The 27,474-nt window shown below is 37.4% G+C and overlaps 1 protein-coding gene across 1 annotated transcript in view; it reads left to right on the top strand.

Moving 5' to 3' along the window:
* The first annotated feature begins 253 nt into the window (after positions 1-253).
* LOC117342704 (putative uncharacterized oxidoreductase YDR541C) overlaps positions 254-27,474 on the top strand; it is a 58,419-nt gene continuing 31,198 nt past the window's right edge. The window contains exon 1 of the mRNA XM_033904916.1: positions 254-376. Coding sequence (XP_033760807.1) covers positions 343-376 — 34 coding nt within the window. The 5' untranslated portion in view covers positions 254-342. The remainder of the gene's footprint in view (positions 377-27,474) is intronic.

Here is a 27,474-nt window from a genome sequence, read left to right as displayed (position 1 = left end):
TAGTTTACTGATTCCCCTTTGTGGGTGCTTTGTTTTATAATGTTATTCGGCTAATAATGAATTCCGATGAAAAATAAAACCACTCACATACACAAAATAACAAACATAATTTGGAAAACTGCCAACTGTAAATTTTCCCCTCCTTTGCTTTGCCAAATACTAGTAATAGATCTTGGTCAGATACTTTATTTTTCCGTTTCCCAGACGAATAGCCAGAGTTACTTCCCTTTATCTCCGCCAAAACGTATGTCAATTTATCCAGGGTGTGACTCAGCTGTTCTAGCCTCGTTTTCGATTCTCAGCAGAAGCAGACGCCTGCTTCTCTCATTCGAATGATCTCTTATGTCAACCATGGCTGCTGTTTCAGAGACGACTCGTAAGTACGAATATCAATTTTACTTTTCTAGGCATTCTAAGCGATGGAAAATTATGGAATTTGAACAAAATATTCTGTGAATGTTCTTTTATAAAATTATGAAAAGATGTGCAGTCTAGAGGAAAAGGTAAGTGAGATTTTTGGTGTTTGATTTAACCGGCTGTTAGACGAGATTAGGTAGTGAAAATCTGTGGAGAATCAGCTGAATATTAAAATAAGCGGCGGCCGCCGGTACTTGTCCTTTTCCTTAGAAATATTCATGTATATGTTTTATATGTTCCAAATATCAATATATTTATAACATTAGAAATTAATATTCAAAATTATAATATTTTTCCAGGTGTTATCTAATTTACATATTTAAGAAGACAAATTTTAGAAATTATTAATATGCTAAAAATGACAATTCCTATTTTGTAAAATTCATTTATGTCTGTTTTTTTAATGTGATACATTACATAATTTTTGATTATTACACAAAAGTGGAAGATCTGGGATTTTATTGAGCGAATTCATAATGTATTATTGACTAGCTTTGTGACGGGGTAAATGGGGTTTTGCAGTATGTATGATTCAATAGGAGCGATGAAGTCACCGCAGCCGACCGGCTCATGCGCCGGCTAAGTCTTGGAGTTTCTGACTCAGGCGCCGTACCACAATTATATGCATGTCATCTGCATTATAATCAGAGGCGCCGTAGGGGAATTATATTTAATACCATAAAGGAAATTTTTGTTGGGTGCTTGGATAAATATTTTTCTAATTTACACACACTGTGATGTGTGTATGACTCGACGGACTGATGTATTCATGTCAGTGTTATGTGGACCCTGTAGGGAAATGCACGCGGCTTTTTGCCCCCACCAGCTGGGAGGCTCCTTTGGGGAATTTCTAACTTTGGAAGTTAATAATTCCAATATGCTATTATTTATGCAACTAAAGGACAAATAAGCTTCCGCACACAAGGAAAAATCAATTCGATTTATTATTTTATTTTCTGAACGTTGAAAATAGCAATTATATTCACAATTGTGTGTTCAGCTAAGCAATAAACGTTGGAGACTAATATAAACTGAACAAAATAGTGATTTATTTACGGAAAAACAGTTTATCGTGGAAAGGATTTCCGCTGTTACAAAATTCTGTATAACACCAAACACCCACTTATCTGAAATCGGATCGATGGATCGAGCGAGTAAAGTGTCTAAGGATGGCCCGGGGGTTGGTGATGTGTGGTCACGGTTGAGTTGTGTTATTTCGCTTGTCGGAGAACCATTGATATCAATTACCTGCTGACTGGCATGGCTAAAGGCATGTTGTTCTACATAATACACACATGTATACAGACACGTGTGTACGAACTACTCAGGCGTAATGTCGGTTAATCATTTACAGTAAAAGGTGGCACTTATTACACCATTTGCTGCAGCGAAGGAATAAAAAGATTTAACTTAATAAACGTAGCCCGAATTCGGGCGGGCGAAACCCTAAGGATTGACATATATTCATGGGGCGAATTACATGTCGGAGGGAGGGGTGGGGCCTGGATGGGGTCATATGGTATTCAGGCACCGTTGGGGTGACGATTAAACCACATGAACTCATTTATTCCTTTATGTACAAGGAATTAATTATTTTAATTATTTATCTTATTAAGTCGAACGTCGATAGGCCTATTATAGATAATGACTTGGGGTGGGGAATTAATTAATGCGTTTACTGTATGGCGCTCTTTGATCGTTTAAACATGGCATTATGCTCTTCCGGAGAGCTTAGTCGCCGACATATTGAGAGCCTTTCGGGCTAACTTTAACTTTAACAGGAGACTGAGTTGGATGTATTCGGCAAACTAACTTTAAGGACATATTTTACAACATGGCATCGTTAGATACCGACTGTTAGTCTTAGACATGCGAAGCTCATTGTGAGCATTGCTTATGATAATGTTAGGTCGTGAACAAGCTTACTAGCAGGGCCGAGTCAGATGCTGTTACTGGTTTGTTCTCAGAAATTTCAATTTCAATTCAATTCAACTTTATTTGAAAGTAACCGCCCCAGTTTAACATAATTGTTACGTAAGTTTAACAACTTATTGGATAACATAATATACATTTGTACATACAGTTAAGGACAAAGGCATCCACTCTTACATAAATGAAACAAAAATGCATATTGATACTGGATAAAATCTTAGACATGCGTTAAAGAGGCTCATTTAGAGTATGGCTTAGTAGGGTCTTAGACAACTAAACACGACTTCATCAAGTTTCTGCAGGATGTACTGAAACCCGTCCTAAACCGAGGATGTAAAACATAGACTATTTTCTCCATACAACCAGGAAATATCTCGAAATACGCGGACTCGCTAACACATAGTGCTTGTGTAGGAAGTGTTATGATATATACTTAAAAATACATAATTTACATTACTGGAGCAACAGGCTGGGGCGGTTTTGTATATAAATATGCACGGTATATCGCTTGTCTGTCTAGTTCAGAGCGTGGCTGTAAATATCAAATTTATTTGTTATTTTTATTGACGGCCTTTCGTTTTACATGTGACACATGACCGAGAAAGTGGAACTCATGACAGCACAATGTGTCATTGCCATTGTCACATGAGGAATTTTGTGTTTTGTTACGGTTTTAAAGCTTACACAATTAAATACATATAAGTGTTGTGTTTTATCAATGTTTACATTTAAAATTACTTGTCCAGCTTGACTTTTGCAACTTCTCAAATCGAGGATAAAAAACAACCAGAATTTAGAAAAACTGAATGGGCAAATCGTTCTAAATACGTAATACTGCGGGCGAAGTAAAACTATTCCCCCCATTAGGAGCCTCGGGTAAAAAAAAAGACAAAAAATTCTGTCATATGCTTAGGTCATTTCGTAGCGAATCACTCAGCATCTTTCCCCGTTGCCATGGAAACCTATTACTATTAGAAACTGTTTTCTATAGAAGTTTCCCCCAAACTTTGTTATGCAATGAAAGGGAAATGTGTTAAGGGCCCGCAGATGGTATAAGGGGAGTTTGTCCCTTGGTGAAATGTCCCCCTCCACATTTCTCCCCCTCCATCCCTCCCCGGTAAACACACCAAGCCGTCCCCTTCAAATTCTCCAGTTACGCGTACAGCATTCCAAATAAATGGCGTTTTTTCAATTTGTTCGCCGTTTGTGAAATAGGTTAATTAATTCAAAACACGTTCTCTACTTAAATGTACAAATGGGGTATATATTAGAGTAAACTATGTCTTCATTTTACCCACTGAACTGAAAACATCTGTTTACAACTCGTATCTGGGGGAAACTCGACTGACATTTGACACCAACCATTATTATTCTATGATTCAACGACTGGATTTCTTACTGGAACTTGAAATGGAAAATGTAGTCATAGACTGTTGTATGATAGGTGTTAGTCATATATATATTCGAAGTCGAAGTCTATATCTAGTCTTACTCATCAGCAGTTTCGGTCGTTTCGGCCCAGGAGCATCTATACTGCCCGAGATATTTAGATCAATACTAGAATTAGTCATGCCTACATTGTACATCAAGTATATTTGTATTGAGACGTTACTCAGATATTATATATAGATGTATATTACTCACCTCGGACGTCCAGTAGGTATGGACGATGCCCTTATATGGTCAGTATGAATTATACTGTTTATGAATCTGATAAAGATGTTCATCCCATTCTGGTATATGACGGTCAGAACTAATTTATGTTCTTTTCGGACATTGATCGGGGCACTGAAAATTTTAATATATATATATATATATATATATATATTGGTGTTTGAGAGCTGTTCTTGTATTAGCCCAGATTCTACATTGTGTGATTACTGTGCGCGAATAATACTTCGCAATCATAGAATATGATTTGTCTCTTGGTTCAAAGCAAAAACGTTATCTAGTAATAATGTGGCCATTGAAGGACCATTGTATCTTACTATAACTTCAAACATGGACAGACTGACATGGCATTTCATCCTACCATTGGGCCGATATCAGGTACCTAAATAAACAATTTCGAGAAACGTTGGAAGCAGATCAACTTTGGTTTCTTTGTTTATCACAAGCAACATAATCACGAATTCAGTCGAATCTTTTCGTAAGTCGCCCCATTCCATCATAAAGTGGGATGGAGTTTTCCATTTTTCCGGACTTCACCTAGATTCACGAGGCGAGTGTACATGTAATACTGTAAAAGTATTAATTTTGGTGTACCCAAATTTTAGCGCATAATCGAAATAAGAAACGAGATAATAATAACCTTCAACCAACACAATAAGAACTCAGCGAAAAGCTGTCGGCGCGAAAAACAGTATATGGAGCAAAGACGCTTACTCTTGTGAGACACGATGTCTTATTGACGTTTACAAAAACTCCTGTGTAAATCTTTTTTTTTAACCCCAAACTACGACCTCGATTTTACAAATATGAGTTAGAATTAAGATTCCACATACACGTCGGTATTTCTCCGTTAGTTCGTTTTTCGTGCACAAGTTCTTTTGAAAATAGGATAATTTGGGCTTTTTTGAAGAAATTAATGTTCAGTCATTCTGCCTATGGTATACTTTTAAATTAATCTTACAGATACATACAAGAAAACGGCAAAGCATTGAGAAGGGCAAAATTTTATATCTGTATAAAAAATGTGACGAAATGTACTATGATGTAATATCCGTCGACTTTTTGAAATGTAGAAAGATTCTTAGCCATAAAACATCTATTATCTAAATGAAGCATTGTTTTTGGAGATCATAAATCTAATTGATATGTCATTTGAATATTTACATATCCTCCGGAGCTATCTCTAAATACAGCCGTGTGAGTGACATTATACAGTCCGCGGGGAGCACCAATCTGAAAACAGTGTAAAAAGATAAAACATTGGATACTTATAGACAGAGTGGTTCTGAAATATTTATTTGTGAACAGGACTTAGTCCAGACTTCCAGTACAGCGGTATGGCCGATAATGGTGAATTTATGTACCGCGCAGACATCAAATTTGGCACAGAAACAAATGTATTGCAACACGCGAGTATTCCGTAATTTTACCAGGGAACTATGAATATACGATCAGATATTTATCGATTCGAACCACAGGGCTCTGGGAATTGAGATACAGTTTGTTTTTTGAGACATTTTCTGTGTGTCTGTGTTCTTTTAAGCACAGGGCCCTGAGAATTGTGATGCAATTTGTATTTTTAGACGTTTCCTGTGTGAGCGTTCTTTTTAAGCACAGGGTCCTGAGAATTGAGTTACCTACTTCCCGAGGTAATGATATGCTGATTCGAATCACAGGGACCTGATGATTAAGATACAGTTTTTGCTGTTTGATACATACTCAGTATGTTGGAGATATAGATTAAGCTTTAGATCCTAATCACATTGACCTTATATTAAAGATACAGTTTGAAACATCTGTGGATGCTAACTAAATCTAGTATTCTACGGAAATGGATATGTCCGCCATTTCCCACTTTCTTGTGACTCACTGATGTCAAGACTTCGCTGTCATTGGTTGCTAAAAATAACCAGCCAATGAAACAAAAGGTTGAATCTCGGTTTAGTTTCTTATTTTTTTATCACCTCATTCTTCCTGGATTCTCGGTATTTAAATGTTATCATTCGATACACAACAAAATTACATTTGAATTTCTCAGAGACCGATCAAATAACAAATTGATTTTCTCGGTCGGAGTAATATTCAAGAAAGGGAAAATCGATATTGTTTTTTCGTTACTGTGTTACGATTGATGAGGGAATACCGTGTTTAAAAGTTGGTTAATAAATGCAGAGATGTCACGTGGTCTATGATAATAGCAATGAACACAAGAAAAAGATCTTCAGATAAAATATTCTCAGTTTACAGAATCGAAGCCAATGTGACTTCTAAGATTTCGGCTTTGCTGATACACAATTGTCCCAGAAATCTACCAAAAATGCATATTTTCTTAATTTGCGGATGCTACCTAGTTATCAGATTCGGTACTACATCAACTCATGGTAATGATCAGTGAACAAAGTCATTTCGCAAGAGATATGTAGACAAAAAATTGGCATGCATGTACATTTGGCAATTAACTAGGAACGTCAAATGGGGCGGCGTGAGAAAGAAGGACAGATGCGCGATACACGTTCATTCAAGCCCATAGTACTAGTATTACTATATAGAATCTCGTGTGTATCCATACGCCGTGGAACCCGGATGTTGGAATTTTCACCAAAGTACAAACGAAACGTGTGATTTCACGCGAAACAGACTTCACATGTCAGGAATCAAATTTCACAAACACCTGTGTTATGAAATTGACATGAAATTTACTATGTCGGGGTTATATTTCCACAAGAATGTTTCAGACTTCAGTTTTATTTTTAGTCTAACTTTATCTATTTAAAACAACTTTACAAGTTCGTATTTGAATTCTAACACAGTTGGTACATGATAGTCATAGATTAAAAACGGCGTAGTCTGGATATGAGTTTCAGCCGCCGTATCCCTGGTAATTATGAGCGTATATCTGAAGTTTCTATCAAAGCTTGCCCGCCATTACTTATCGGCAACTATCCACGGAATGCTGTAATTTCGATTGATGTATAAAATGTATAAACGGCGAAAATGCAGATACATCAGCAGTTTATGTTAAGGAATATTGTGTGGCGATGTCGAACCAAAAAGTTGGTGAAATTACAAATATTTTTGGCAAGGTCTGGGTCGGCGGGTACTACAAGTCTAGCACCCCTGCTTTGTATACGTTTAAGTTAACAGCGAATATTATGATTTCCTAATAATAGAGAAAGATGGTAATTACTAAGCTTACATTTGCAACCTCTATAATGCCATATTACTGGATAACCTCCCCTTTAGAGATGTTTAGTACAGTAAAAACACGCTTTGGCGCTCTCAAGTCTAGACTTCGTATGAAGAAAAGTCCAGCCGTACAAAGTAGGTTTGTTTTAAATGCATATTACAATAATAAATAACTTCATTTGAGAACTTCTACATCCCAAGCTGCAGTTTCTGTCAATATTGATAAGCTATTAAATTGTTATAACTAGGTGTAAACTTAATTAAACAAACTCTGTATCGTTACATCACGCGCATACTTCAAAAGTCGGTCAAGTTACGAACATGGTCCTTGTAAGTAGGTGGAGAATGGGGAGACTGGAGAAGTGAATTTCACAATTCTCATCGAGATAGTCAATGATTGGTCCTTGTAAATAGGTGGACCTTGGAATGAATAGGAAGTTTTCGTAACTGTTAGCCGCAGACACGATTAATAAGGAAGCATGTTGTAGTGTTGATAATATAATAATATTGGTCATATCTAGTATTACTTATAATATTGTTATTATATCATTAGACATATTATTTTATGTGCGCTAATTTAGGTAAAACGTCATACATGTAAATTTATACAGTAAAAGGACTGATGGTTTAGGGGATATGGTCGGGGTCATAATATGAGAATTGGTGTTTAGGGGGACATCAACAGTCAGAGTTATATGAGTACTAGTGTCTAGGGAGACACAAATAATTAGGGTCATATGAGGACGGGTGTCTAGGGAGACACCAATAGCCAGGGTCATATGAGGACGGTGTCTAGGGAGACACCAATAGCCAGGGTCATATGAGGACGGGTGTCTTATGGGACACCAATTGTCACGGTCATGTGAAGATTATTGTCTTGAGAGACACCAGTAGTCAGGTTTAAACGAGGAACGGTGTCTTGAGACACAAGTAGTCAGGTTTAAATGAGGACGAGTGTCTAGGGAGACACCAATAGTCACGATAATAATTTAGGGGGCTTGGTGTTTTAAGGAACACTTACAGTCAGGGTCTTATGAGGACTGGTGTCCCCACTTAAGTATTAAAACGTGACAAATGTACAAGATAAAGGGTTAAGATCTACAATATACATGTATAGCCATTGTTTAGTGTGGTAGTCAGAATATTGTGAATATTTATCACAGGGATACATCATACGTTTGCTATGCATAACGAAGTCGTTGCGGTCAGACAAGGCTACAGTGTACACCTTTTAGTGCACTTCCTTCTTCAGTAAACATGTTTACCTTGGCGTGTCAATTTGGAAAATAACATTAATTTGACTTTTGACACGTTCTCTCCCCCGCCTCCTACTGGACTTGAGTTTTCTCGTTAATAAAACACGGTTCAGTACCTTTAAGTCCACAACCCGTGGCTACACTTTGGTCAGTGACGTCACTAATTGGTTGTACATCTCTGCACTTTAGTGAAAACGCCTGTTCATTATTGTACACCACGTGCCACAAAACAGGCGTTCATTGTGTAATGAACTGCACCGGTCGGTGTAAATTTCTATTGACGATTGCGTTTATGCTTGTAAATACGAGTGTTTATGATGGTGTATATATATATAATGCATTTGTGATACGATTGTCCGTTATTGTTATAATTAAACAATAAACACACCCTTTCTTTAGCAACAGTAACAACTACAAAAAACAAAACGAAAACAACAACAATTAAATAATCATGATATTGAAATCAAGACCGGTAATTATCAAAGATTTCTAATTTTCTATTTCATAATCTTTTAACGATAGATACATGTAATCAATTTCTTTGTTTAGAAAAAGTCTTTTCCCGACCAGTTTGGTTTAGTATCGTTCAACGACCCTTCATTGGCTATGGTCATTTATAGGACGGTTCGTTTTCAGATGACCAAGGCAATGGACATTTATGATAAACAATTTATGGTTACACGTGCTGTACATTTAGACCAGGAACATTTGAGGGCTTCGATTTCGGAAGTGTATCTCTTGAGAAGGAGCTAAATCACTTGAGAAAATGATTCCTTGTAGGAAATTTAAAAGGAAGGATAACATATAAATCGAAAGTGTTTCTTTTCTCGTACGAATTTATAATTGAACTTAAATCTATGACGAGAATATTTTGCATAATCTCTATAGAGACCAACCAACCAATTGTTTTCCCATAGACTTTAGTGTTAACGTTTTGGATTATTTCATTCAAATTCTTGAATTGAATATGACGATTATGGTTTATAACAAAAGTTTAGGGTCTGATATAACACCTAATCAAAAAAAAAGTTGGGTCCTTCAGCTCAAATTTTCTCCAGGGTAGCCATTTTGAAAAGAGGTGAATTTCGCAGTAAAAATTCTCAAAAATCTTAAATGTTTACCTGTTTACTATTATTACGTGAACTTTTGGGAAAAAAACAATCGGACTTACGAAATTTATATCAACATTTCTTATTGATAGTTACCTATCAGGCTACATATCTATTTTCTCACTTCATAACATACTGGCCAATCAGTGGCTGCCAGACATGTTATCCTTGGCTCAACGTTCTATACACAGGGGCTGTTTCAAAAATATATTTTTTCAATTGGTTGGTTGTTCCCTTTAAGACTCATTGGTTGTGTGGGAGTCCATTGGGTCCGCTGTCATACATGTATTACGCTCATATATATATATGACTGTTTAAAACACGCGTCCATGTACATGCACGTGATGAGCTCGAGGGTCCTGCACGTCAGACAGTCAGGGGTCAAGTGGTTTGGGGTCTGCAAGGTCAATGGTGTGTCACTAGGGGCTAATTAAGAGCATGACAGCGCATGACACATATTCACGCGTTTTCGTATATTCCATGACAATGCCTCTTCGGAACGTCATCCAGGGGTTACTGTTCATATATATATAAACAATTTCCACTTAACAACGCCAGGGTTCAAAATATCAAGTGTCCGGGCAGCGGATTTTGGATTTTGATTGTCATCGTGTAGAAAATAAGATGGAATGCGGATATACGATGTATATCGAGTCAATGTACTTCCGACACTATAATTTATTTATCATCCCCTCGTCTTCATTAAGGCGTTGTGTGTAGTAAGTTAGGGGAGGGACGTAAAATGGCGGCACGTGTTTCTTGGGAACAAATAAAGAACCGTTTTCTGAATTTGATCTTTTCTTTCTGAAGTACTCGTTAAGTAATGTATCAAAGTTTGTACAACCAAGACAAGATATGAACAAGGAGTTAATTAATTAGGAAAGAAAAATGAAAATAAAAATAAAAAGATATCCATACTGTGGTATAATTGTTACCTATTTTGGATAACAGTACACATTATACCTGTAGTTATATCACCGTTAGGTTTGCCCATAAAGTGAATCTGTATACAAATCCAGCTTTCTCACTGTACAGACCACCATATTGCCGTCTCGATAAGAAAGGCCACGCCCCTGTGATCTCACACGTGCGCGCGTAGTGTCAGTCGTAATGGACTGTTAACGACGTGGATGATAAGCGTAAGATACAGATAAAGGGATCCCACTTAGTCTTATAAACAATTATAATGAGAAAGAACCTCCAACCCCCCTCCCCCTCCCACCCTCAACCCCTCCCCCACCCCTACCTCCACCACCACCCATCTGTACTCTCACCCATCCTCTCATTAGCAAGCTGTCGTGTTTTCAAATTAAACCGACCTGCCGAATTTGAAAATTTCTTCCAATAAAGTTTGATATATTCCTAAACACACAATCGCTAATGTAGGTGTAACTGTAACAATTCAAGGTTATACATAGCCCCCCCCCCCCCCCCCCCCCCCCCAACAGACAGTAGCCCACCATACTACACAAAAGATAATTATCCCTCCCTGTCCATCCAAATCATAAACATCGATAATATGATCGCCTAACGATACCGCGAACATAAAATACAGTCATGAATCATCCATTGGCTTCATACCACACTTTTGTTCGGCTTATTTAGTTGCTAATAATTTTAACGTTTCATTTAATCTGCTTCCCCGTCCGATACCCCACATAGACTCAACTAGAGAGGACCAGACTGATTCACGATACGGATAAGAACAATGGACCATCGATTTCGATGACAAGTCTTTGTTCATATTCTCTAACTTGGCTACACGCACCACATGTTCGGGTACACCCCCATTTAGCACCCTCGAATGTATCGTTAGGCATCGTCGAGGCAAACATACCCGAGGAGTTCAGAACGGACATACCCCCCCCCCCCCCCCCCCTCCCTCTTCGTCTTTAGGGCATTTATTCCACATTTCTGATATGCAAACTCCCACCCCCTCCATCTTCGCCTTCCTGTCCTGCGATAAAATGTGACTGGACGGACGTAGTCATGAGTATAATAATATACATATTACTACAAACGGTATCAAGATGAATTTTTCATTTCTTCTAAATTGGGAAGAAATGTTTATTTTTATTTCTGATCTGAAAACTTCTTGCAGCTATAATCAAATTGTATTATCCGCGGCGACAAAGCTTTCAAAGTCTTTAAATGAGCATTATTTCCAGTCTTTGTCGTGTTCCTTTGTAAGCAAACGTGTCAAGTTGTCTGTCCTTTGTTTCCAACTGCCGTTTTCCCGATCGATCCAGAATCTTGGGTCGACCCACCCGGTAATTGATGGACCGCCATTGTTCAACGGACATAGTCACGTGAGCAATGCTTATTGTTCGAGGGCATTAGCCATCTCAAATCATGTCATCGTCATGAAATGTATATATTATTGACAGACATTTCTCCGTAATGTTTAAAATAATTCGTAATGAAGATTGTAGGTTATGTTCCTTTCAAGCTATGAGATATTTTCTTAAATTTATGATATCTTATTATCAATTTTCATGGATTGTTAAAAAAACAGATTTAGATATTTTAAGCATCTTTACAGGTTTAATATAGAATTATTTTGTTCTAATTATGTTTTAAGCCAAAGTAGCTGGTTTGACAGGCTGCAGTTGAATACCAATTTAGGCAAGTCATCTATTAACAATGAATCATAATGCCACCCTTTGTGTCCGTTGATCCTCTTTAGACATAAATGATTTGATTTACTTTGGAGTGAAAGCATTACAAGGTAGCAACACGCTTTCGTTGAATCAATCTCACTTAATGTAAACGGCTTTATACACCATACATAGCCTGATATACCACGTGAGCCGGTTTTGTTTACAAAGAAACACAATTGATGGTGTCGATTTCATCCTTGTCCTATAACGAAAATCTGATATCGTTCCCCTTTGAAATATTCGGAATACTTCCCCGATTCCTTTCCTTAGGGAAGACATATTTGAACTAGAATCTTAAGTAGGTCGCTGTAACTTGATCTAGCAGTCGACACCTCGACAGAGTGTCAGATTCACACACAAAACCGGAGATTTGTAACTGAACTCTCGCGAGATGTGAGTTTATAGATAATGTAATTTGATATTGCCTCCTAAGGCTAACCGGCGTTAAGTTACATATATATTTATACTACTCCAAACTAAACATCGCCCGAGTGTATACGTTCCGTCTTGTTTTTGAAGTATGTCAATTGAAACAATGTTTTCTCTCGTGAGATTTTTCACATATTTGATACAGTAATGTTTACTCTTGAGCTGTTTATGAAGATAGACTCTCAAGATAAAAGTAGTTTATACATACCTCGGGCTTACATGTATCTAGGGCGACTCTAGTAGACGTGACTGCCTTTACGGTTTTAATAGGATTCTTAAGCTTGACAAGGCGTCCGTAAATATTCAAAACAAGGTCGTGTCTTCATTGTCAGAACTTAAAATGTACAAAAACATTAATTTTTTGGTCACAATACATTCCTTGCATAAATGCATTTTAGATTACTTTCATTATCATTTAAACAATTTATAAACCTTACCAAATGTTTGTTAAGTTAATCATGATTTGATCAGCTTAATATTATCGAGTTGTGTGTGAATACGGAGATACGTTCACTTTGGAATGTTTACGATTTGTAGTACCACTTATGTGGAAGTTGGCAGTCGATGGGAATCTTTTCTAAATAGATGGAATTCAAGTAAAGGTCATGGCAGTTAGTTTCAATATTTCCTGCAGAGGTGCTTTCTTGGCAACTCTGAATACAGAAGGCTGACGAAATTATTTCCGTTACAAAAATATGTATCGCAATACCCTACCGTTTCAAAAACTCCAAGTAACACATTTGAAAACAGCACAGAACTCTTCACAAAGGGAGATACAGAAAATACTTGACCCAGACGACATCTGGTGGCCGTTTGGCTCCTTCCGCAATTCTTCATGTCTAACAGGAGCAAGCACCTGGTTTGTTTTACGGTGTGTAGTTGTAACGGGGATTTCAACATCTGTTATCTGTGTATCCAGATCGTCAAGACAAGTTTTGATAACGCATATCTTTTGCATGAAATACCAGACTGGCACGCACTAAATCGTGACCTGGTATTGTAATGCTAAACCGCCAAGACGGAGTAAAAAGGCATAAAGTACCTGCAAGTGACTTAGCAATGATCGGCCATTGGAAGTTGTTGGCCAAAACATTTAGCGCAATCTCACTGAAATATCGTGACTTGGATACGGCAGTTGAATTTTGCGCTAAAATATGAAAGGAAACGGGAGTAGCCGGTTATCGGATTCTTTTTTATGTCCGATCGGAAAATCAAGCCCCGTTCGGCTGGATGAAAGGCGTTTATGTTACCCACTACGCCATTCAATTATCAGGTGTATCCGGGATTCCTGTTAATTTCCCCCATCAACATATATCAGATGTGAAGCCGATATTTCTCATCCGGCTTCCATACAGTGCCACAGTATAATATCCCTAGATGAGCGTAATTTGTCGATGTCTCGAGGGGTATGAACTACATACAAATATTTAAGATTTTCGACACACTGTCTAATCCGACCAAACGGCCACAGTTCCGTATTGTGTCGTATAAGACAGGTTTCGTTGTATAAAGTCTCAATATAATGTGTAATCTCATTATAGGGTCCTTATTTATCATAGACTGGTAATTCCTAAACACGGGGCTTCATATGTGCCGACAACCGACTTCACATTGACAGATAGACTGTACAAAAATACAGAGAAATCATGAATTTTGTGCTTCGTTCCTACTCTTAATGATGATTCTATCAATCTAGATTATATTACTGCTTGTACAATATTTGAAAACTGATTTCTAAAATTAAGCTATTTCATCATTTTTGAAGCTACGTGACTAACGGCACATAAAGATTTTACTAAATGAATTGATATATCGTATTGAGATTAAACAACATTTATTTAAACACACTTAAGTTAAATCATCACATTTGAGGCACTAGACAGGATAAAAAGTTCACTGATTTGCCTGGTAGTTGCTATATTAGAGATATACTCTTGTAAACTCGCGGTTCTGGAGATAAACTTTATGTGTATGCTATGTGGAATGTTATCGAGGGAGCGCCGAGATATTTTAATAGAAAATAAATTGTAAACAGATTGGCCCATAATGTTGTTAAGAGGCTAAAATGGCACGTTCTCGGCTGCGATAGCGTTTTGGCGATATGGAGTCTGGGACAGCCGCTAAATGGAAATGGAATACTTTATTGAGGGGAGATGCCATTGTCATATTGACAAAATTTACTATCGACAATTTGTTAATTGGCATGTAAACATACATATGCGAGCACGTTACATAATTGTCGAAATTATCCAATTGCTAGGTAACATTTAAATGCATTTTTGACGTGAAAGTTCTGAATTCTCATCCCGTGTGACCTTCTTTAAAGATAGATATAAAAGCCGTTACATTACTTGCAAGTTTATTCTTCTAATCGCTTGCGGGCTACAAATACGTAAAATATTTTTGCGCCTATTTGTCGTAAAGGAAAGTGACCGGGAAAAAGAGATGACCACAACATTTCTGGCCGAATGTTTTGCATTGGTGGGTTATGGCGTCATTTGTTTATGTTATGCTTTTTATGTGGTCAACCTTGACCACGGCTGAACTGGCCTCTCCTATAACTGACCAGTCCTACATGTAATGTTTAATAGACTGACTCCTACACATATAACTGGCGAGTCTCTCGAAAAATCTATTTTAAGAAAGAAAGAAAGAAAGAAAGAAAGAAAGAAAGAAAGAAAGAAAGAAAGAAAAAGAAAAAGAGTGAGAGAGAAAGAAACATTGTTTTCTTTCATTTTAACCCCATTTTCTCAAGAATATAACCATAAGCCGGTATGTCAATGTATTCCCAATAACACACATTTCCGAAACTTGATCTTGTCATGATTTATGTTCTGTAGCCCTTAGGGCGGTGTCGACACAGGACAGTATCATAACGTCACACCGGTCATCTGAAGGGTCATTTGGTGCCATAATCACCATACAAGTGTTTTATTACGTCCAAGGTGGTGTGTTTGGTAGGAATGTTAATATACACATGTTTTGTTATTGGAAAGAAAGCAAAAACTGGACAACGAGACGAATTTCCGTCGTACGAGAATCTCTAGAAGTATTCAACGTTCTGTTATGAATATCTAATGCTCAAAGAGTGATACAATTGTAGGACTTGTATATCTTCCAATATAAATTTACCTATTTGTTATGTTAAATTTTGCTTACTCTTTTCCTAGCATCACTAGAAGAACAAAACAGCAATGTGATGCAATTTTATACACATAAAGCTGATTCACTTTTTTGCTTTCTGTTTTTGTTTGTTTGTTTTTTCCCCAGTACTTAACACTTTATACATAACATGCAACATAGTCCATCAAATTGTTTGAACAAAGAATTGTAAATACGTTACCATAAGAAGAAGGGTTATATTGGCACCCCCTGTCGTCTACCTTCATCTGTTCGGAATTACAATTGAACATGCGCGTTGTCCTAAGCCGATACTCATGCCTTCAATCAGATTTTAGAAACATTAACCACCTCAATGCACTTATCGGTTTACATGTAATGCAGTAGGTTTAAATTGCACTGATATAATTAATGGAATTTTTATAACAGAATTACTTTTGAGTGCTTTTAGCCTGTGTGATCACCCTCTATACGTAGTGAACATTGACAGATGGCGCTCAAACTTGTGTTGTAACAGAAATATGACGTCATAATCTTTTAAAATATCAATGTGACACTCTACAACAGTAACACACATGCTTTTATTTTTTGTATGTCTGAGCGTTGGTGTCAACATATCCCCCATCTTTTGTTAGAGGAGGCCGCTGGTTGTATAAACCTTTTGTGTTCATTGTCTGTGAAATCTTAGACACATGTAAATTGGAGAGATTTCAATTGAAACCCAGACAATAATTCTGACTGTTGGTAAAGCTTTCTATCAACACTGCATCGTGTGTATCAATAAGAATTATATTGTGTCCCATATCCCCGCAGGGTAGGGGCCATATGCAGTAGGATTTGGCTGCCGACCCTTTAAACGTATGTTAAAGTTAATTCTGAGCTTAATTCCATTCCCCTAAGCTTTAATTCATATCGTCTTTCCTCAAAACTCGTGTCTCTAGATACTTTTGAATTAAGAGGGTGATGGCGATGGTGGGTGCGAGTTTAGGAGGGGGATATGTTGACACCAACGCTCAGACATACAAAAAATAAAAGCATGTGTGTTACTGTTGTAGAGTGTCAAATTTATATTTTAAAAGATTATTCTATTGTTTTCTCGTATAAAAATACCCACCGTCACGTAATATATATTTCCGTATATATACTTATACCATATCTAATTTTATACTAATATAATTGAATAAAATAAAAATACTTATATCACAAAAAAAAGAAAGAAAAAAGGAAGGATTTGGAAAATACTCGATAACAAAAATGTCTGATAAATTAAGTTAGTTCATGAATAGTATACAAAGGTCGGGGCAGGGAGTGTTCTGTATCTGAGTCTGTTTGAAGTCTGCGTTACGGATGAATTGATATGGATCGAAACTACCTGCCGCAAACACCTGTTTGGTTCTTAACTGATAACATGCACGCCCATACGTCATGTCTGCACCACCTGTACCGGAACCGGAAATAACCGCTAAGAGTTTCACTATTTTTTTTATATATTTTACTAGTTGGAATGGTAAGATGGGGTTAGAAAGAAGAAAGAAATATAAGATGTTTTTATCAAGACCTTATCGAATTACGTAATTATGAGATAAGACATTCTATAGAACTCTCTGTTATTTCTTACGTTTCTCATTATGAAGGTTGGTTTTCAAATATTCCATTTTTAATGGTTCATTAATTAATCTGATATAGCTACCTCCATATTCTGAACATACACTCTAGAATTGCGTTGAGAAATTTCCTCTTGTCAAAATAATGATAAGCGTTTCTTAATGATTTGTACAGATTTTTATTACAGTAATAAACATCATTGATTCATAATCCCCCCCCCCCCCCCCCCAGCATCATAACGTTATCATGAGAATATCTCGTTAAGTTTATTACCGGACAAAAAGATATTATAAAATCAATATTGTAAACCATACATCAATCGGAACGCCTCGGACAATACTGCTGGAAAACCAACTACAATCTGCCTTCGGAGTACATTAGATCTTATCGCGTAGTCCATTTATAGAAATGATTAGAAGTATATTTATTCATATAAAGTGAATCGAAGGACAATATGGTGGCCGAGTTTTCCGTGACAGATGGCATAAAGAACTGGCTGCTTTAGCTCCGCGGCGATTGACGCGCGACGGGCACGCGATATAGATTTATTTAGGAGCTTTAAAATCAGTCATGTGGAAAATTAACATAATGTCTCCGTATTGATGGACTCAGAGCGTGCCGACTCCGATAACAGAAGAGTTATCTCCGCGTACGTGTTACCATAACAACTACATCCGGGAACTTCGAATGTCCAGTATTCAAAATACGATTTTGAAAAATAACTTTCTCTTTCAAAGATATATAAGATTTTAATATGATGAAACATATAAATATATATATATGCTTTTTGTTATTCATCTTTATTGTTGTTATATTATGTGAGGAAAGTTTTGTTTGTAAAATGTTCATCTACCTAATAAATCAGAGTTGACAGGAGATCGAGGGTAATGTTCTGGCTGACATTTGCAGTAAAGTGGATAAACATACACGGGGAGGCAGTTTGAATCATGAAAACATTATCTCGACGGATAATTTGAGCGACATTTCATAAAAAGGCATAACCTTTGTTAAAGCTCTATAATGCTCTCGATAACGACAGCGGTTGCTAGGCAACGGCACTCGGAGTCAGGCGATGATTGGCTGAATATGAAAGCGTTCAACATACACGTGTGTGTGCGAAGCCACATGACGACATTTAAAGCCAAAAAAATGAACTGATCTTAAATTATTAGGACGGAAAATGGTTTGTCTGGAATTTTAGAGGCCCTATATGAGAAATGTTTATTTTGAAGTATAACAAAATGTGTATCTCTTTTACTTTGCTGCGGTCGTTTCTCAGATCTCTCGTTGATTCTTTGTTTTATTCTAAACGTTATTAAAATATATCCTTGATACATTCTGACCTATAACTCCATGTCTGAATCTTTCTATTATCACAATAAATAAACTCTAAAAAGTTAGTAGCAGAAGCGAGTCACTGCAATGTTGTTTCTAACAAGCTGTTATCTGGAAGCGGAGGCGTTGAAAAAATCCGGATGTTGAGGCATTTAATCTTGATTGCTGAGCGGAACGGGGTTGTAAAAACTGCAGATTTCTAACAATTGACGTTTAAGGTCGACATAAACTTTTCGGTGGCTGTTCAAAGAGAGATTTTGGCTCGGACCCACAGAATTGATACATAGCTAATGTAATTCTTCACACACCAGTGTAGACCCCGATACATTTATAAACTGCAACCAGATCTCAGGTCCCTGTGTATAAAGAATCTTTAACATTATCAAAGCTGGTGGAAAAATCCATCATCTACTTATTTTGTCTGGAATCCACACCGTTAGCTGTTACAGGACGGAAACTAAAAAGTCATAACAAACCAACGAACGGAATTCCAAACTTCACTTTTTGCTAATTATTATATGTTCACAAATTCAAGGCATTGCTACATCCTGACAACAAAACTTTTTTTCTGCGACGATGAGGAATTTCATTAATTATTTTTCTTTCAACTCTCATAATGTATGTCTCTATACATTTAACCGTACACGTGCACACTGAAAAAAATACTCACGTGTTTTCCATCATGATGACATGCGGTCAGGATCGCGGCCTCATTATATCATAGAGAGCCAATTAAACATGTTGTTCGTTGTACATTTAGAGACGTGAAATTGTCCAGGCCGCACACTGCGTCCGTAAATTGCTCTTCCAATCCAATTGATTCTGATCTGTTTTGATGGGCTCCTGTAATTAGGGTGGAGGGAGGGGAAAGAGGCTGATGATATCTAGAAAAGGAGCATGGATTTAGATCACTTGTTGAAATAGTCGACGATAAATAATAATCAAAAATGTTAAAATTGCATGTAAACAAGTCTGAAGAACAGGACAGCATCCTCCTCCCAAGTGACTAAAAAGCACAGGGACTTGTAACAACGTTTATTGGGTGTATACAATAATAAGTAAAGTATAGTATACAAGACATCACAAGATATTTTTTATTCGGCTACATGCCCCTGTGACTTAAAGTATACAACTGACTTCTCATGGCGTTTGTTTGTGGTTCGGCAGTTTTTTAAAAAAAATATGATGACGATTTACACCGGAAGTGCACCGCTAGTCCGAAAACGCGCTCTTGGTACAAGTTACTTACTGGGATAGACTAAATACAGTGTAAAGGGAGTCAAATAGGGTTTTGTCAAGGGCAAAATCCACGGTTCAATGATATATAGGTGACTTGTGGGACAAATGATATCAACGCTGCCAAGAACTCCACCGACAGGTAGGGGCCGCGGTAATTCCGACACTTTATCACTAGCCCTCAACCTCTGGGTTGCGAGTTGGAAGTTGCATCGTACTGACCGTAGGGTACTCCGGTTTTCCTCAACCTCCAAAACCTGGCACGTCCTTAAATGACCCTGGCTGTTAATAGGACGTTAAACCAAATATGCCCACCAAACCAAATACACCGACAATGGAGTAAAATTGCAATATGAAAGTCTATCGTCGGAATGTCTCTAGTCTGGTGTTAGGGTCAGAGGAAACTTGGACCAGGTCTTTCGATATAGTACACCTGTTGCATTGCTGACCTCACGGGGACTCTGGAAACATTATCAACATTAGATCGTCTAGGTCATTAAGTTCAAAACGGTTTACTTATCCCTGAACGGTAATATAAGTCATTTCCCTATAGTCGGGTGTATGTACGAGGAAGCACCATCGCCTTGGTGAAATGCCGTAAACAAGTCTTGTGTTGCATTGGTGCACAGAGGAAGGACGGTGTACTTGTATTACATATTAAGTGATATTAGCCGACGCAGAGCAGCATACATTCGTTAACGTTGGCTGTAAACTTCTAAATGTTTCCTATGATTAACATATATTTCTGTCTGGTAATATAGATTAACGTTCCCGATATAACTGGAACCGACATCATTAATGATCGCCAATCGCGTGATTGTAATAAAAAAGGACGTGTCAGCGAAACCGAGATATAAACAATAAAAACTGTGATATAAAGCGGAAAATGAATCGTGAATAAATACAATTAGCAGAATATTTAACCGTGATAGAAACAGGATTATAAAACTCTAAAATCGGATACCATCGTCTGTATTGTTAAGGGATAAGGCGCCTGGTTTTTAGGACTTGTTGCCCAAGGTCTGTATTTGGAGAAGAGCACCACCAACATTATTTGGGGACAAGACGCCATGGGTGCACCATCAGTGTTTAGGGGACAAAACGCCAAACCCTTAGAAGCTATTCAGTGTATCCCTAGTTTTATAGAAGGTTTTATCTAAGCTCAACAACTTGTGTCCAACCCTTTTGTTTTAAAGACATATTATTAAACTAAACCCTGATAAGTTGAAAGACAACGGCATTCACCATTAGTCAATTTGTTGTGTACATATGCAAAATGTTCATCTCTTTAATGACATTGCACCAACCATCAACGTGTCTATCAATGAGCGCAATTTTCGGTTAATTGCGAAACACGTCGCCTTGCCCCACCCATCCCTAATACGAGACAACTTTTAATTGATTAACACTGCTTGTCGTAGTCAGATAGACATTTGTGTTGTTGTTTTTTTATGTTATGCTTATAAATCAAGGGTCTTTTTACTGCTACTAGTCTTCTTTTGAAAAAGTTTTTCTTCTTCTGTTACGCATGTGGCAGCTCTTATCTGGGATTTAGGCTGTAAGAATGTCGAAATCCACGATAGCCGTAATCTCATGTGAGGCAGTTACTGTGTTCAACAGCTGCCAACAGTTAGAACACACCATTACTCAACGGACGCATTACTCAAAAGCGTCACAGCGGATCCCGCTCACAAAATTATTCAAAATATTTCGGAAGTCTAACTGTCACAGTAACTTACACTAAACGAGGTCAATACGGGGAAACGCTAATCGTGTACTCTATTTGATTAGACAGGAGATGACGTAATTAAAACACAAATGAGATTCAACAAGGATTACAAATGAAATATCGTATCTTAGATATTTGCAAAAAAAAAAAAAAAAAAATCGCTAATTCATACATTCTTTACAACATTTTCCCCCTGTTTAATGTGCAACAGTGCATAGCTCAGTCGGTTATAGAGCGGGCCACATAGCCGCAGTGAGGTAGTCTCCAACTACTACAAGGAGACCCGCCTCAAAATGACCCTGGGTATCCATGGAGCAGTAAACCCAGTAAACAAACAAAGTACATCACGCCTGCTTGTCTGTCTCTCCATTCGCTTCCCTATACTTTTACTCCAGTTCCCGTACAGCGATTAAACCGTAATTTCACATACCGCTTCATCATGTTCGTGTTAACTTGGGATCTAAGGCCTAAAGGTCAAAGGTGAAGGTCACTGCTATTATAATTAAAATAATGATATTTCCGGTATACAATGTTGAATATTGCGCTTAAGATTTGTTTCCGCTTTGTCCGCTTCTAAGGTCATGAGGTCAAAGGTGAAGGTTACTGCTACCATCAATAAGATATTTGTATTTCCACTGTATGTTGTTGGATATTACGCCGCCGTTGATATTTTCTCTTTGATAAAGATATTAATTTTCGATAAAGATGTCTGGATCTCTTACATGGAAATATCAGGGATACGTGCTACCATTTATATATAAAGGAATGCGCTCAAATCAATCATGTCTACCGACCGACGTCTATCATCCAATGTCAGACAACAGTACAGTATCACATGAATTCTGTACCCCGGTATTTTAATAACGATCTTATCATCTGTCATTCATGGTTATTAACGTAAAGACATTTTACAGAACGACGGGGCAGTGTGAGGAAGTGCGGATTGGTATAAAAATGTACAACATCCGGGTAATCTGATGTCCATTGTGTTTTTATGGCAGCAAGGTGTGTCTGATTTCGTTTCATTCACGCTTGACACACTTTTGGACAATGGTGCAATTCATCTCATGGAAAAATATTGCGGAAAATAAACTGAAGATATTTTCCGATACAAAAGAGACAGACTGTCCAAATATAGTTTATCCCAGGTTAAGAGCTCATTTTCTAACTTAATATAAAATGGTATCAAAATCGCGTTTTTTCTCTATAAGTTAACTTTACACTGTATATTCATAAATTAGTCGTAGCTTCTGCGACAAATCGATAAACATTTACTGACTTCTTGTTGATGAAATGCATTTGTATAGAGATTCATGAAATTGTTGTATGAAGATATATATCAACCGTGCCAACTAAAAGTAATAATGAAAAGGGAATCCAGTAAGGTTCTGTGTCATACTGTCGAGATTCCTACTATTTAGGATTCCAAAGTCTTCTCTCCTTCCAGACGAACATTCATAAAATTCGAATTCTGCCAAAAATCGAGGAATTTGGCCGTTAACAGAGGGTATGAAAGTGCACCCAAGGACGATAACTCTGTAGTAATAATGATACATATTCCCTGCCAATCCCGAAACTCAGACCTCCCATGGTCTAGACGCTAAGCTACCAGAACAATAGGTTTTATTATCTTTGTATTCCATCTGATAATATTACCATGTACATAATTGTAATCTCGCAATGAATACGTAGATATTTATCAGAATACAGCTGTAAATTCGAGTCCCGCCAACACCTGTTATGGTACGGCCTTTCGGTTTACTGTTAGCTAGAGATGCTGCACAACAAAGGAAGTACAAAGCTTTTCAGTCACTATGATTTTAGTCTTAATCCCATAGAAGCTTGATTGCTATGCAGCAGACGACGTTATTGGAATGTACTCAACCCGGCATGCACAGTTATGTGTTTCGTTGTGCTTTGAACAAGATTTTAATTGCTTTTGCAGCATTTGTGCGGTCATGGTATTGACGAACTGCGCCATAGGGAACAAGATTTAGTTTCAGAAAATCCACTGTTACAAAATGTACACAGCGGTGAGATACAGTTTAAGGCGTGATATAAGTTTGTAAATACATCGTAAAGACACGTTTCATTAGACAACAGTGTGTGTTAGTCTATTTCAGCACCAAGAATTCATTTCATAAAAACCATTACGCTGTGCCAAACTTCAGTCACCATGTTCGCCAGTAAACATTGATTTTGTTTTATAGAATGCCAGGGGCTTTATGTAACATACATTCATCGTACAAAAATGCGCATCCCCTCATTCGCCACTATAATACACTTTGAACATGTGACAACTTTTAGGCTAGAAGGTGAAGGGGTGGGTGTGTTTTGTGGCAACGTTAGACTGCCAATCAGTTTTATGTAAATACTTGTACAGCTAGATTATCTCCCCCTGGCTTGAAACTTAGGGTCTTTAGAATCAAGGCCTATTGTAGACACCAAAATCATGAAACTCAATCCTATTGATGATTTTAATATTCTAGAGACAGAAGGCCAGTCTAAACCAATGGTTGAGGGTTAGATTTTGACAGGGATTTCCTGAAGACAGCGGTGAAGGTTTAAGAAGATAATTAAGTCTAGTTCGGAGGTTCTGTGCAAAAAAAAAAAAAAAAACCGACAAATTCTGCCATCTGTAGATAATTTTTGATTTGTCATAGATTTTTGACAAATGAGATATTTGTGTTATTGTTACTTTTTACGCCAGTAAACACAATTCCATACATACATTGGTGCTAATATGATGGAAATCTTTTTCTTTTCTTATCATAATTTATAATCTACAATATATAATAATCAAAATGGATTGTGTCACACATGAAACTAGCGTATGCTGTGCAATCTCTGTTCAGACATATCGACGTGAAGGAAAAATCGATAGCGAGGCCGGACACGTTGACATTTGACCTGAGTCGTTGGCAAAGGAAAATGCCATGTCAGCACTTTATAGATATAAGTATATATAGATACGTTCGCGTCTCGTCTGTAGGTATTGAATGGTATGTCTTACCCTTTCGTACTCTCGCCGAGACGTAATTAGATTACCCTAATTTTCCTATGCATTTATAACAAACAATATAAAATGTTCTCTGCAAAGAAACGAAATGGAAAATAAATGAGATTGATTTGTCTCAGATCTTCTTCATGCTATTGTGTCTGGATGTTCAGCACACTAATATGCACGAATTGAGCACGTGCTGAACTTGTTTGCGCCTATGTGTGATTGCATTGCGCTCTGATTTGTGTATAATTGCGCTTAAACCTGTTGAGGGTGCGTCGCGCTAAATTCTGCTGAAAGATTTGCCAAGCATGTCATTCACCCGGGTGTAATTGATCCAACCCTCTATGCATGTATGTGTAGTGTAATGTATTTTTACTTGTTGTTATTTGCTTTGCTTCAAAGCCGGATCTATATAAAATGTACATGTATCATCGTGCAACACGCAAAGCTAGAAGTCTGCCTTCCCGGGACTTCAAAGAGGCTGAAGATGACGACAGAAAGTCTACAGTACTGGTTAAGTTGGCTTCGGCTTTAGATCACAGCGACTGTGGCAGTCCTAGGGGACGTTTACAAGCTGCAACCATTCTTACCACGCTGTATGTGCGTGTACAGGCCGACCAGTCGTACTGTCACAGGATTTCGGACAAATAAAAAAATGAGCAGATCGTCAAGGGGTTTGGACACACGATAGAATTCTGAAACAATGATATTTTATGCACGCTGGACTAAATGCACATGTTTAGTTGAAGTGGACGTATCAGTCTAAACTCTGAATTGGTAATTGTTCAGGTGAGACCCCCCTCCCCCCCCCCCCCCCCCCCCCCCCAAAAAAAAATAAATAATAAAAAAAAAATAAAGAAAAAACAAATAAACAAAATATCAAATCAAGTAAATAAATGAATATAAATCAATGTAAATAAATAGATAGATAGATAAATTTGTAAGTCTGATTTACTTTTGTAAATTATGTCTGAGTGTCAGTTGTCTTTTATCACTTAACGTACCGGTAATTAGTAGAACCGCTGATTTGATAGTTGGTCTGATTATCGACTAAAAGCCGCTATATTTGACGAGGAACGCCAGGGAGCGCAACTAAAAACTAAGTAGATTATCAACACCTAGATTGAACCTTCCCGGCGAGAGTTTAACACTGAACTTGACTGTTGTGTAATTAGTACAACATCATTAATTATTGACAATGCGGAATAAAAGCTTGCCAACCAACTTCTGAGTATACAAAATGTCACGCCATTTCATTCATATTGTCCATAGATTGTAAAGGATGTTAGCTTCAGTATCAGGAATCTAAAGATACAGTAGCAGATTACGACAATGAGACAAGCAAGGTTAATATTTATTCCAAAGAAGTTCATCGAATCCTCAATCCTTCAGAGACATCTTTATACAATTCAGATTACCTATGTCTTGAAACATGTATAGAACATTGAGATGGAATAAAAATACCTCTAAAGCACTTAAATTCAATTTCACTACAATAGAAAATAAATATACATTTGTTTCATTTAAAGATTACGTACATTTACCACGATTTCGTTTATATTTGTTTCTATTACATTAAAATGTCTCCAAAAAGTTTCTAACAGACATCATAACATGATTTAGATACTCAGTATATCTTCAAGCTTAAAATCAATTTTGATGGTTTCTATTTCCTAAACATTCTTATTGTTTTAAGCAGAATCTCCAAAATCTTACGCATGCGCAGAATGATACAAAATAAGGGTTGTGTTCGTTTATTTACCAACTCCCTCTGTTGATGAAGATAATAGATAGTCACTCATTTGCTCGTTTAATCATGTAGAAGAACTCACGTGGAGTGTCTACACGCGTATTGGTCATTTTGGCACGCACTTGACATGTTTGATGGGCGACTGGTGTTAGATACTATCGAAGCTCCCGTCAGTACGACCAATCGGCCTTCGGACATTAGAATTAGCTTAACACATGTATGTGCCGTTTGTCAGATTTGACTTGCCTTACAATCGCTTACTCTATCTCATAATTGTGACATATGGTCGAGCTCGGCATTTGTCAATATTTATCAGATGGCCAATGCCATGTACAATTGTCAGATTTGTTTAAAATGTCAAAAACCTTACAAACTGTGTACAACATGCACTCTTAATGAAAATCTGGTGTGAAGTGTACGCAGTCGGTCAAGAATATTCTGATTTGATCTGGACACCCATTATCTAATTTCTCTTCAACCCACAAAGAATTTTATTTGTATTTAAAACTCTGCACGTCACGAGCTTTTTATGTGGGTCTGTTGTGTCAAAGATGATTCTGAGATACACTGAACGTCCTTGCAACTGACTGTGTGTTACCATTAGTTCTATCATGAATATTGTTTGCAAGTAGCGCGCTTCCGTCTTTTTCAGCTGCGCCCACGTGGTCGGATATCGCCCTCGATGTCCAGTTGTCATCGCTGTCTACAAACCTGTCTAAAGAACACATATCTGTTATGTCTTAATGATAATACCTATTAATTTCACACGAGTGGTCAGTACTCCATTGTGCTGGATATTGGTAGCCTACGGCCAGGTTAGGCCAACGAGGACATAAAGGTTGATAACAATGGGCATAGCAGACGGGGAACGGATGACCGGAACTGACCAGTAATGTTTTATGTATGTGGTGACCAACCCATAATGTTGGGAAGGTCGAGGTTTTGTCTTTTTATATTTTTCCCTCTCAGAACAACAGGTAAACAACGATATGACCTTGTTGATATTCACGCTATTACGTTAATTTAATATACGGG

The sequence above is a fragment of the Pecten maximus genome, chromosome 14 (genome assembly GCF_902652985.1).
Source record: "Pecten maximus chromosome 14, xPecMax1.1, whole genome shotgun sequence".
Taxonomy (NCBI): domain Eukaryota; kingdom Metazoa; phylum Mollusca; class Bivalvia; order Pectinida; family Pectinidae; genus Pecten; species Pecten maximus.
Note: the sequence above shows the minus strand (reverse complement) of the source record. Positions and strands in the feature narration are given on the sequence as shown.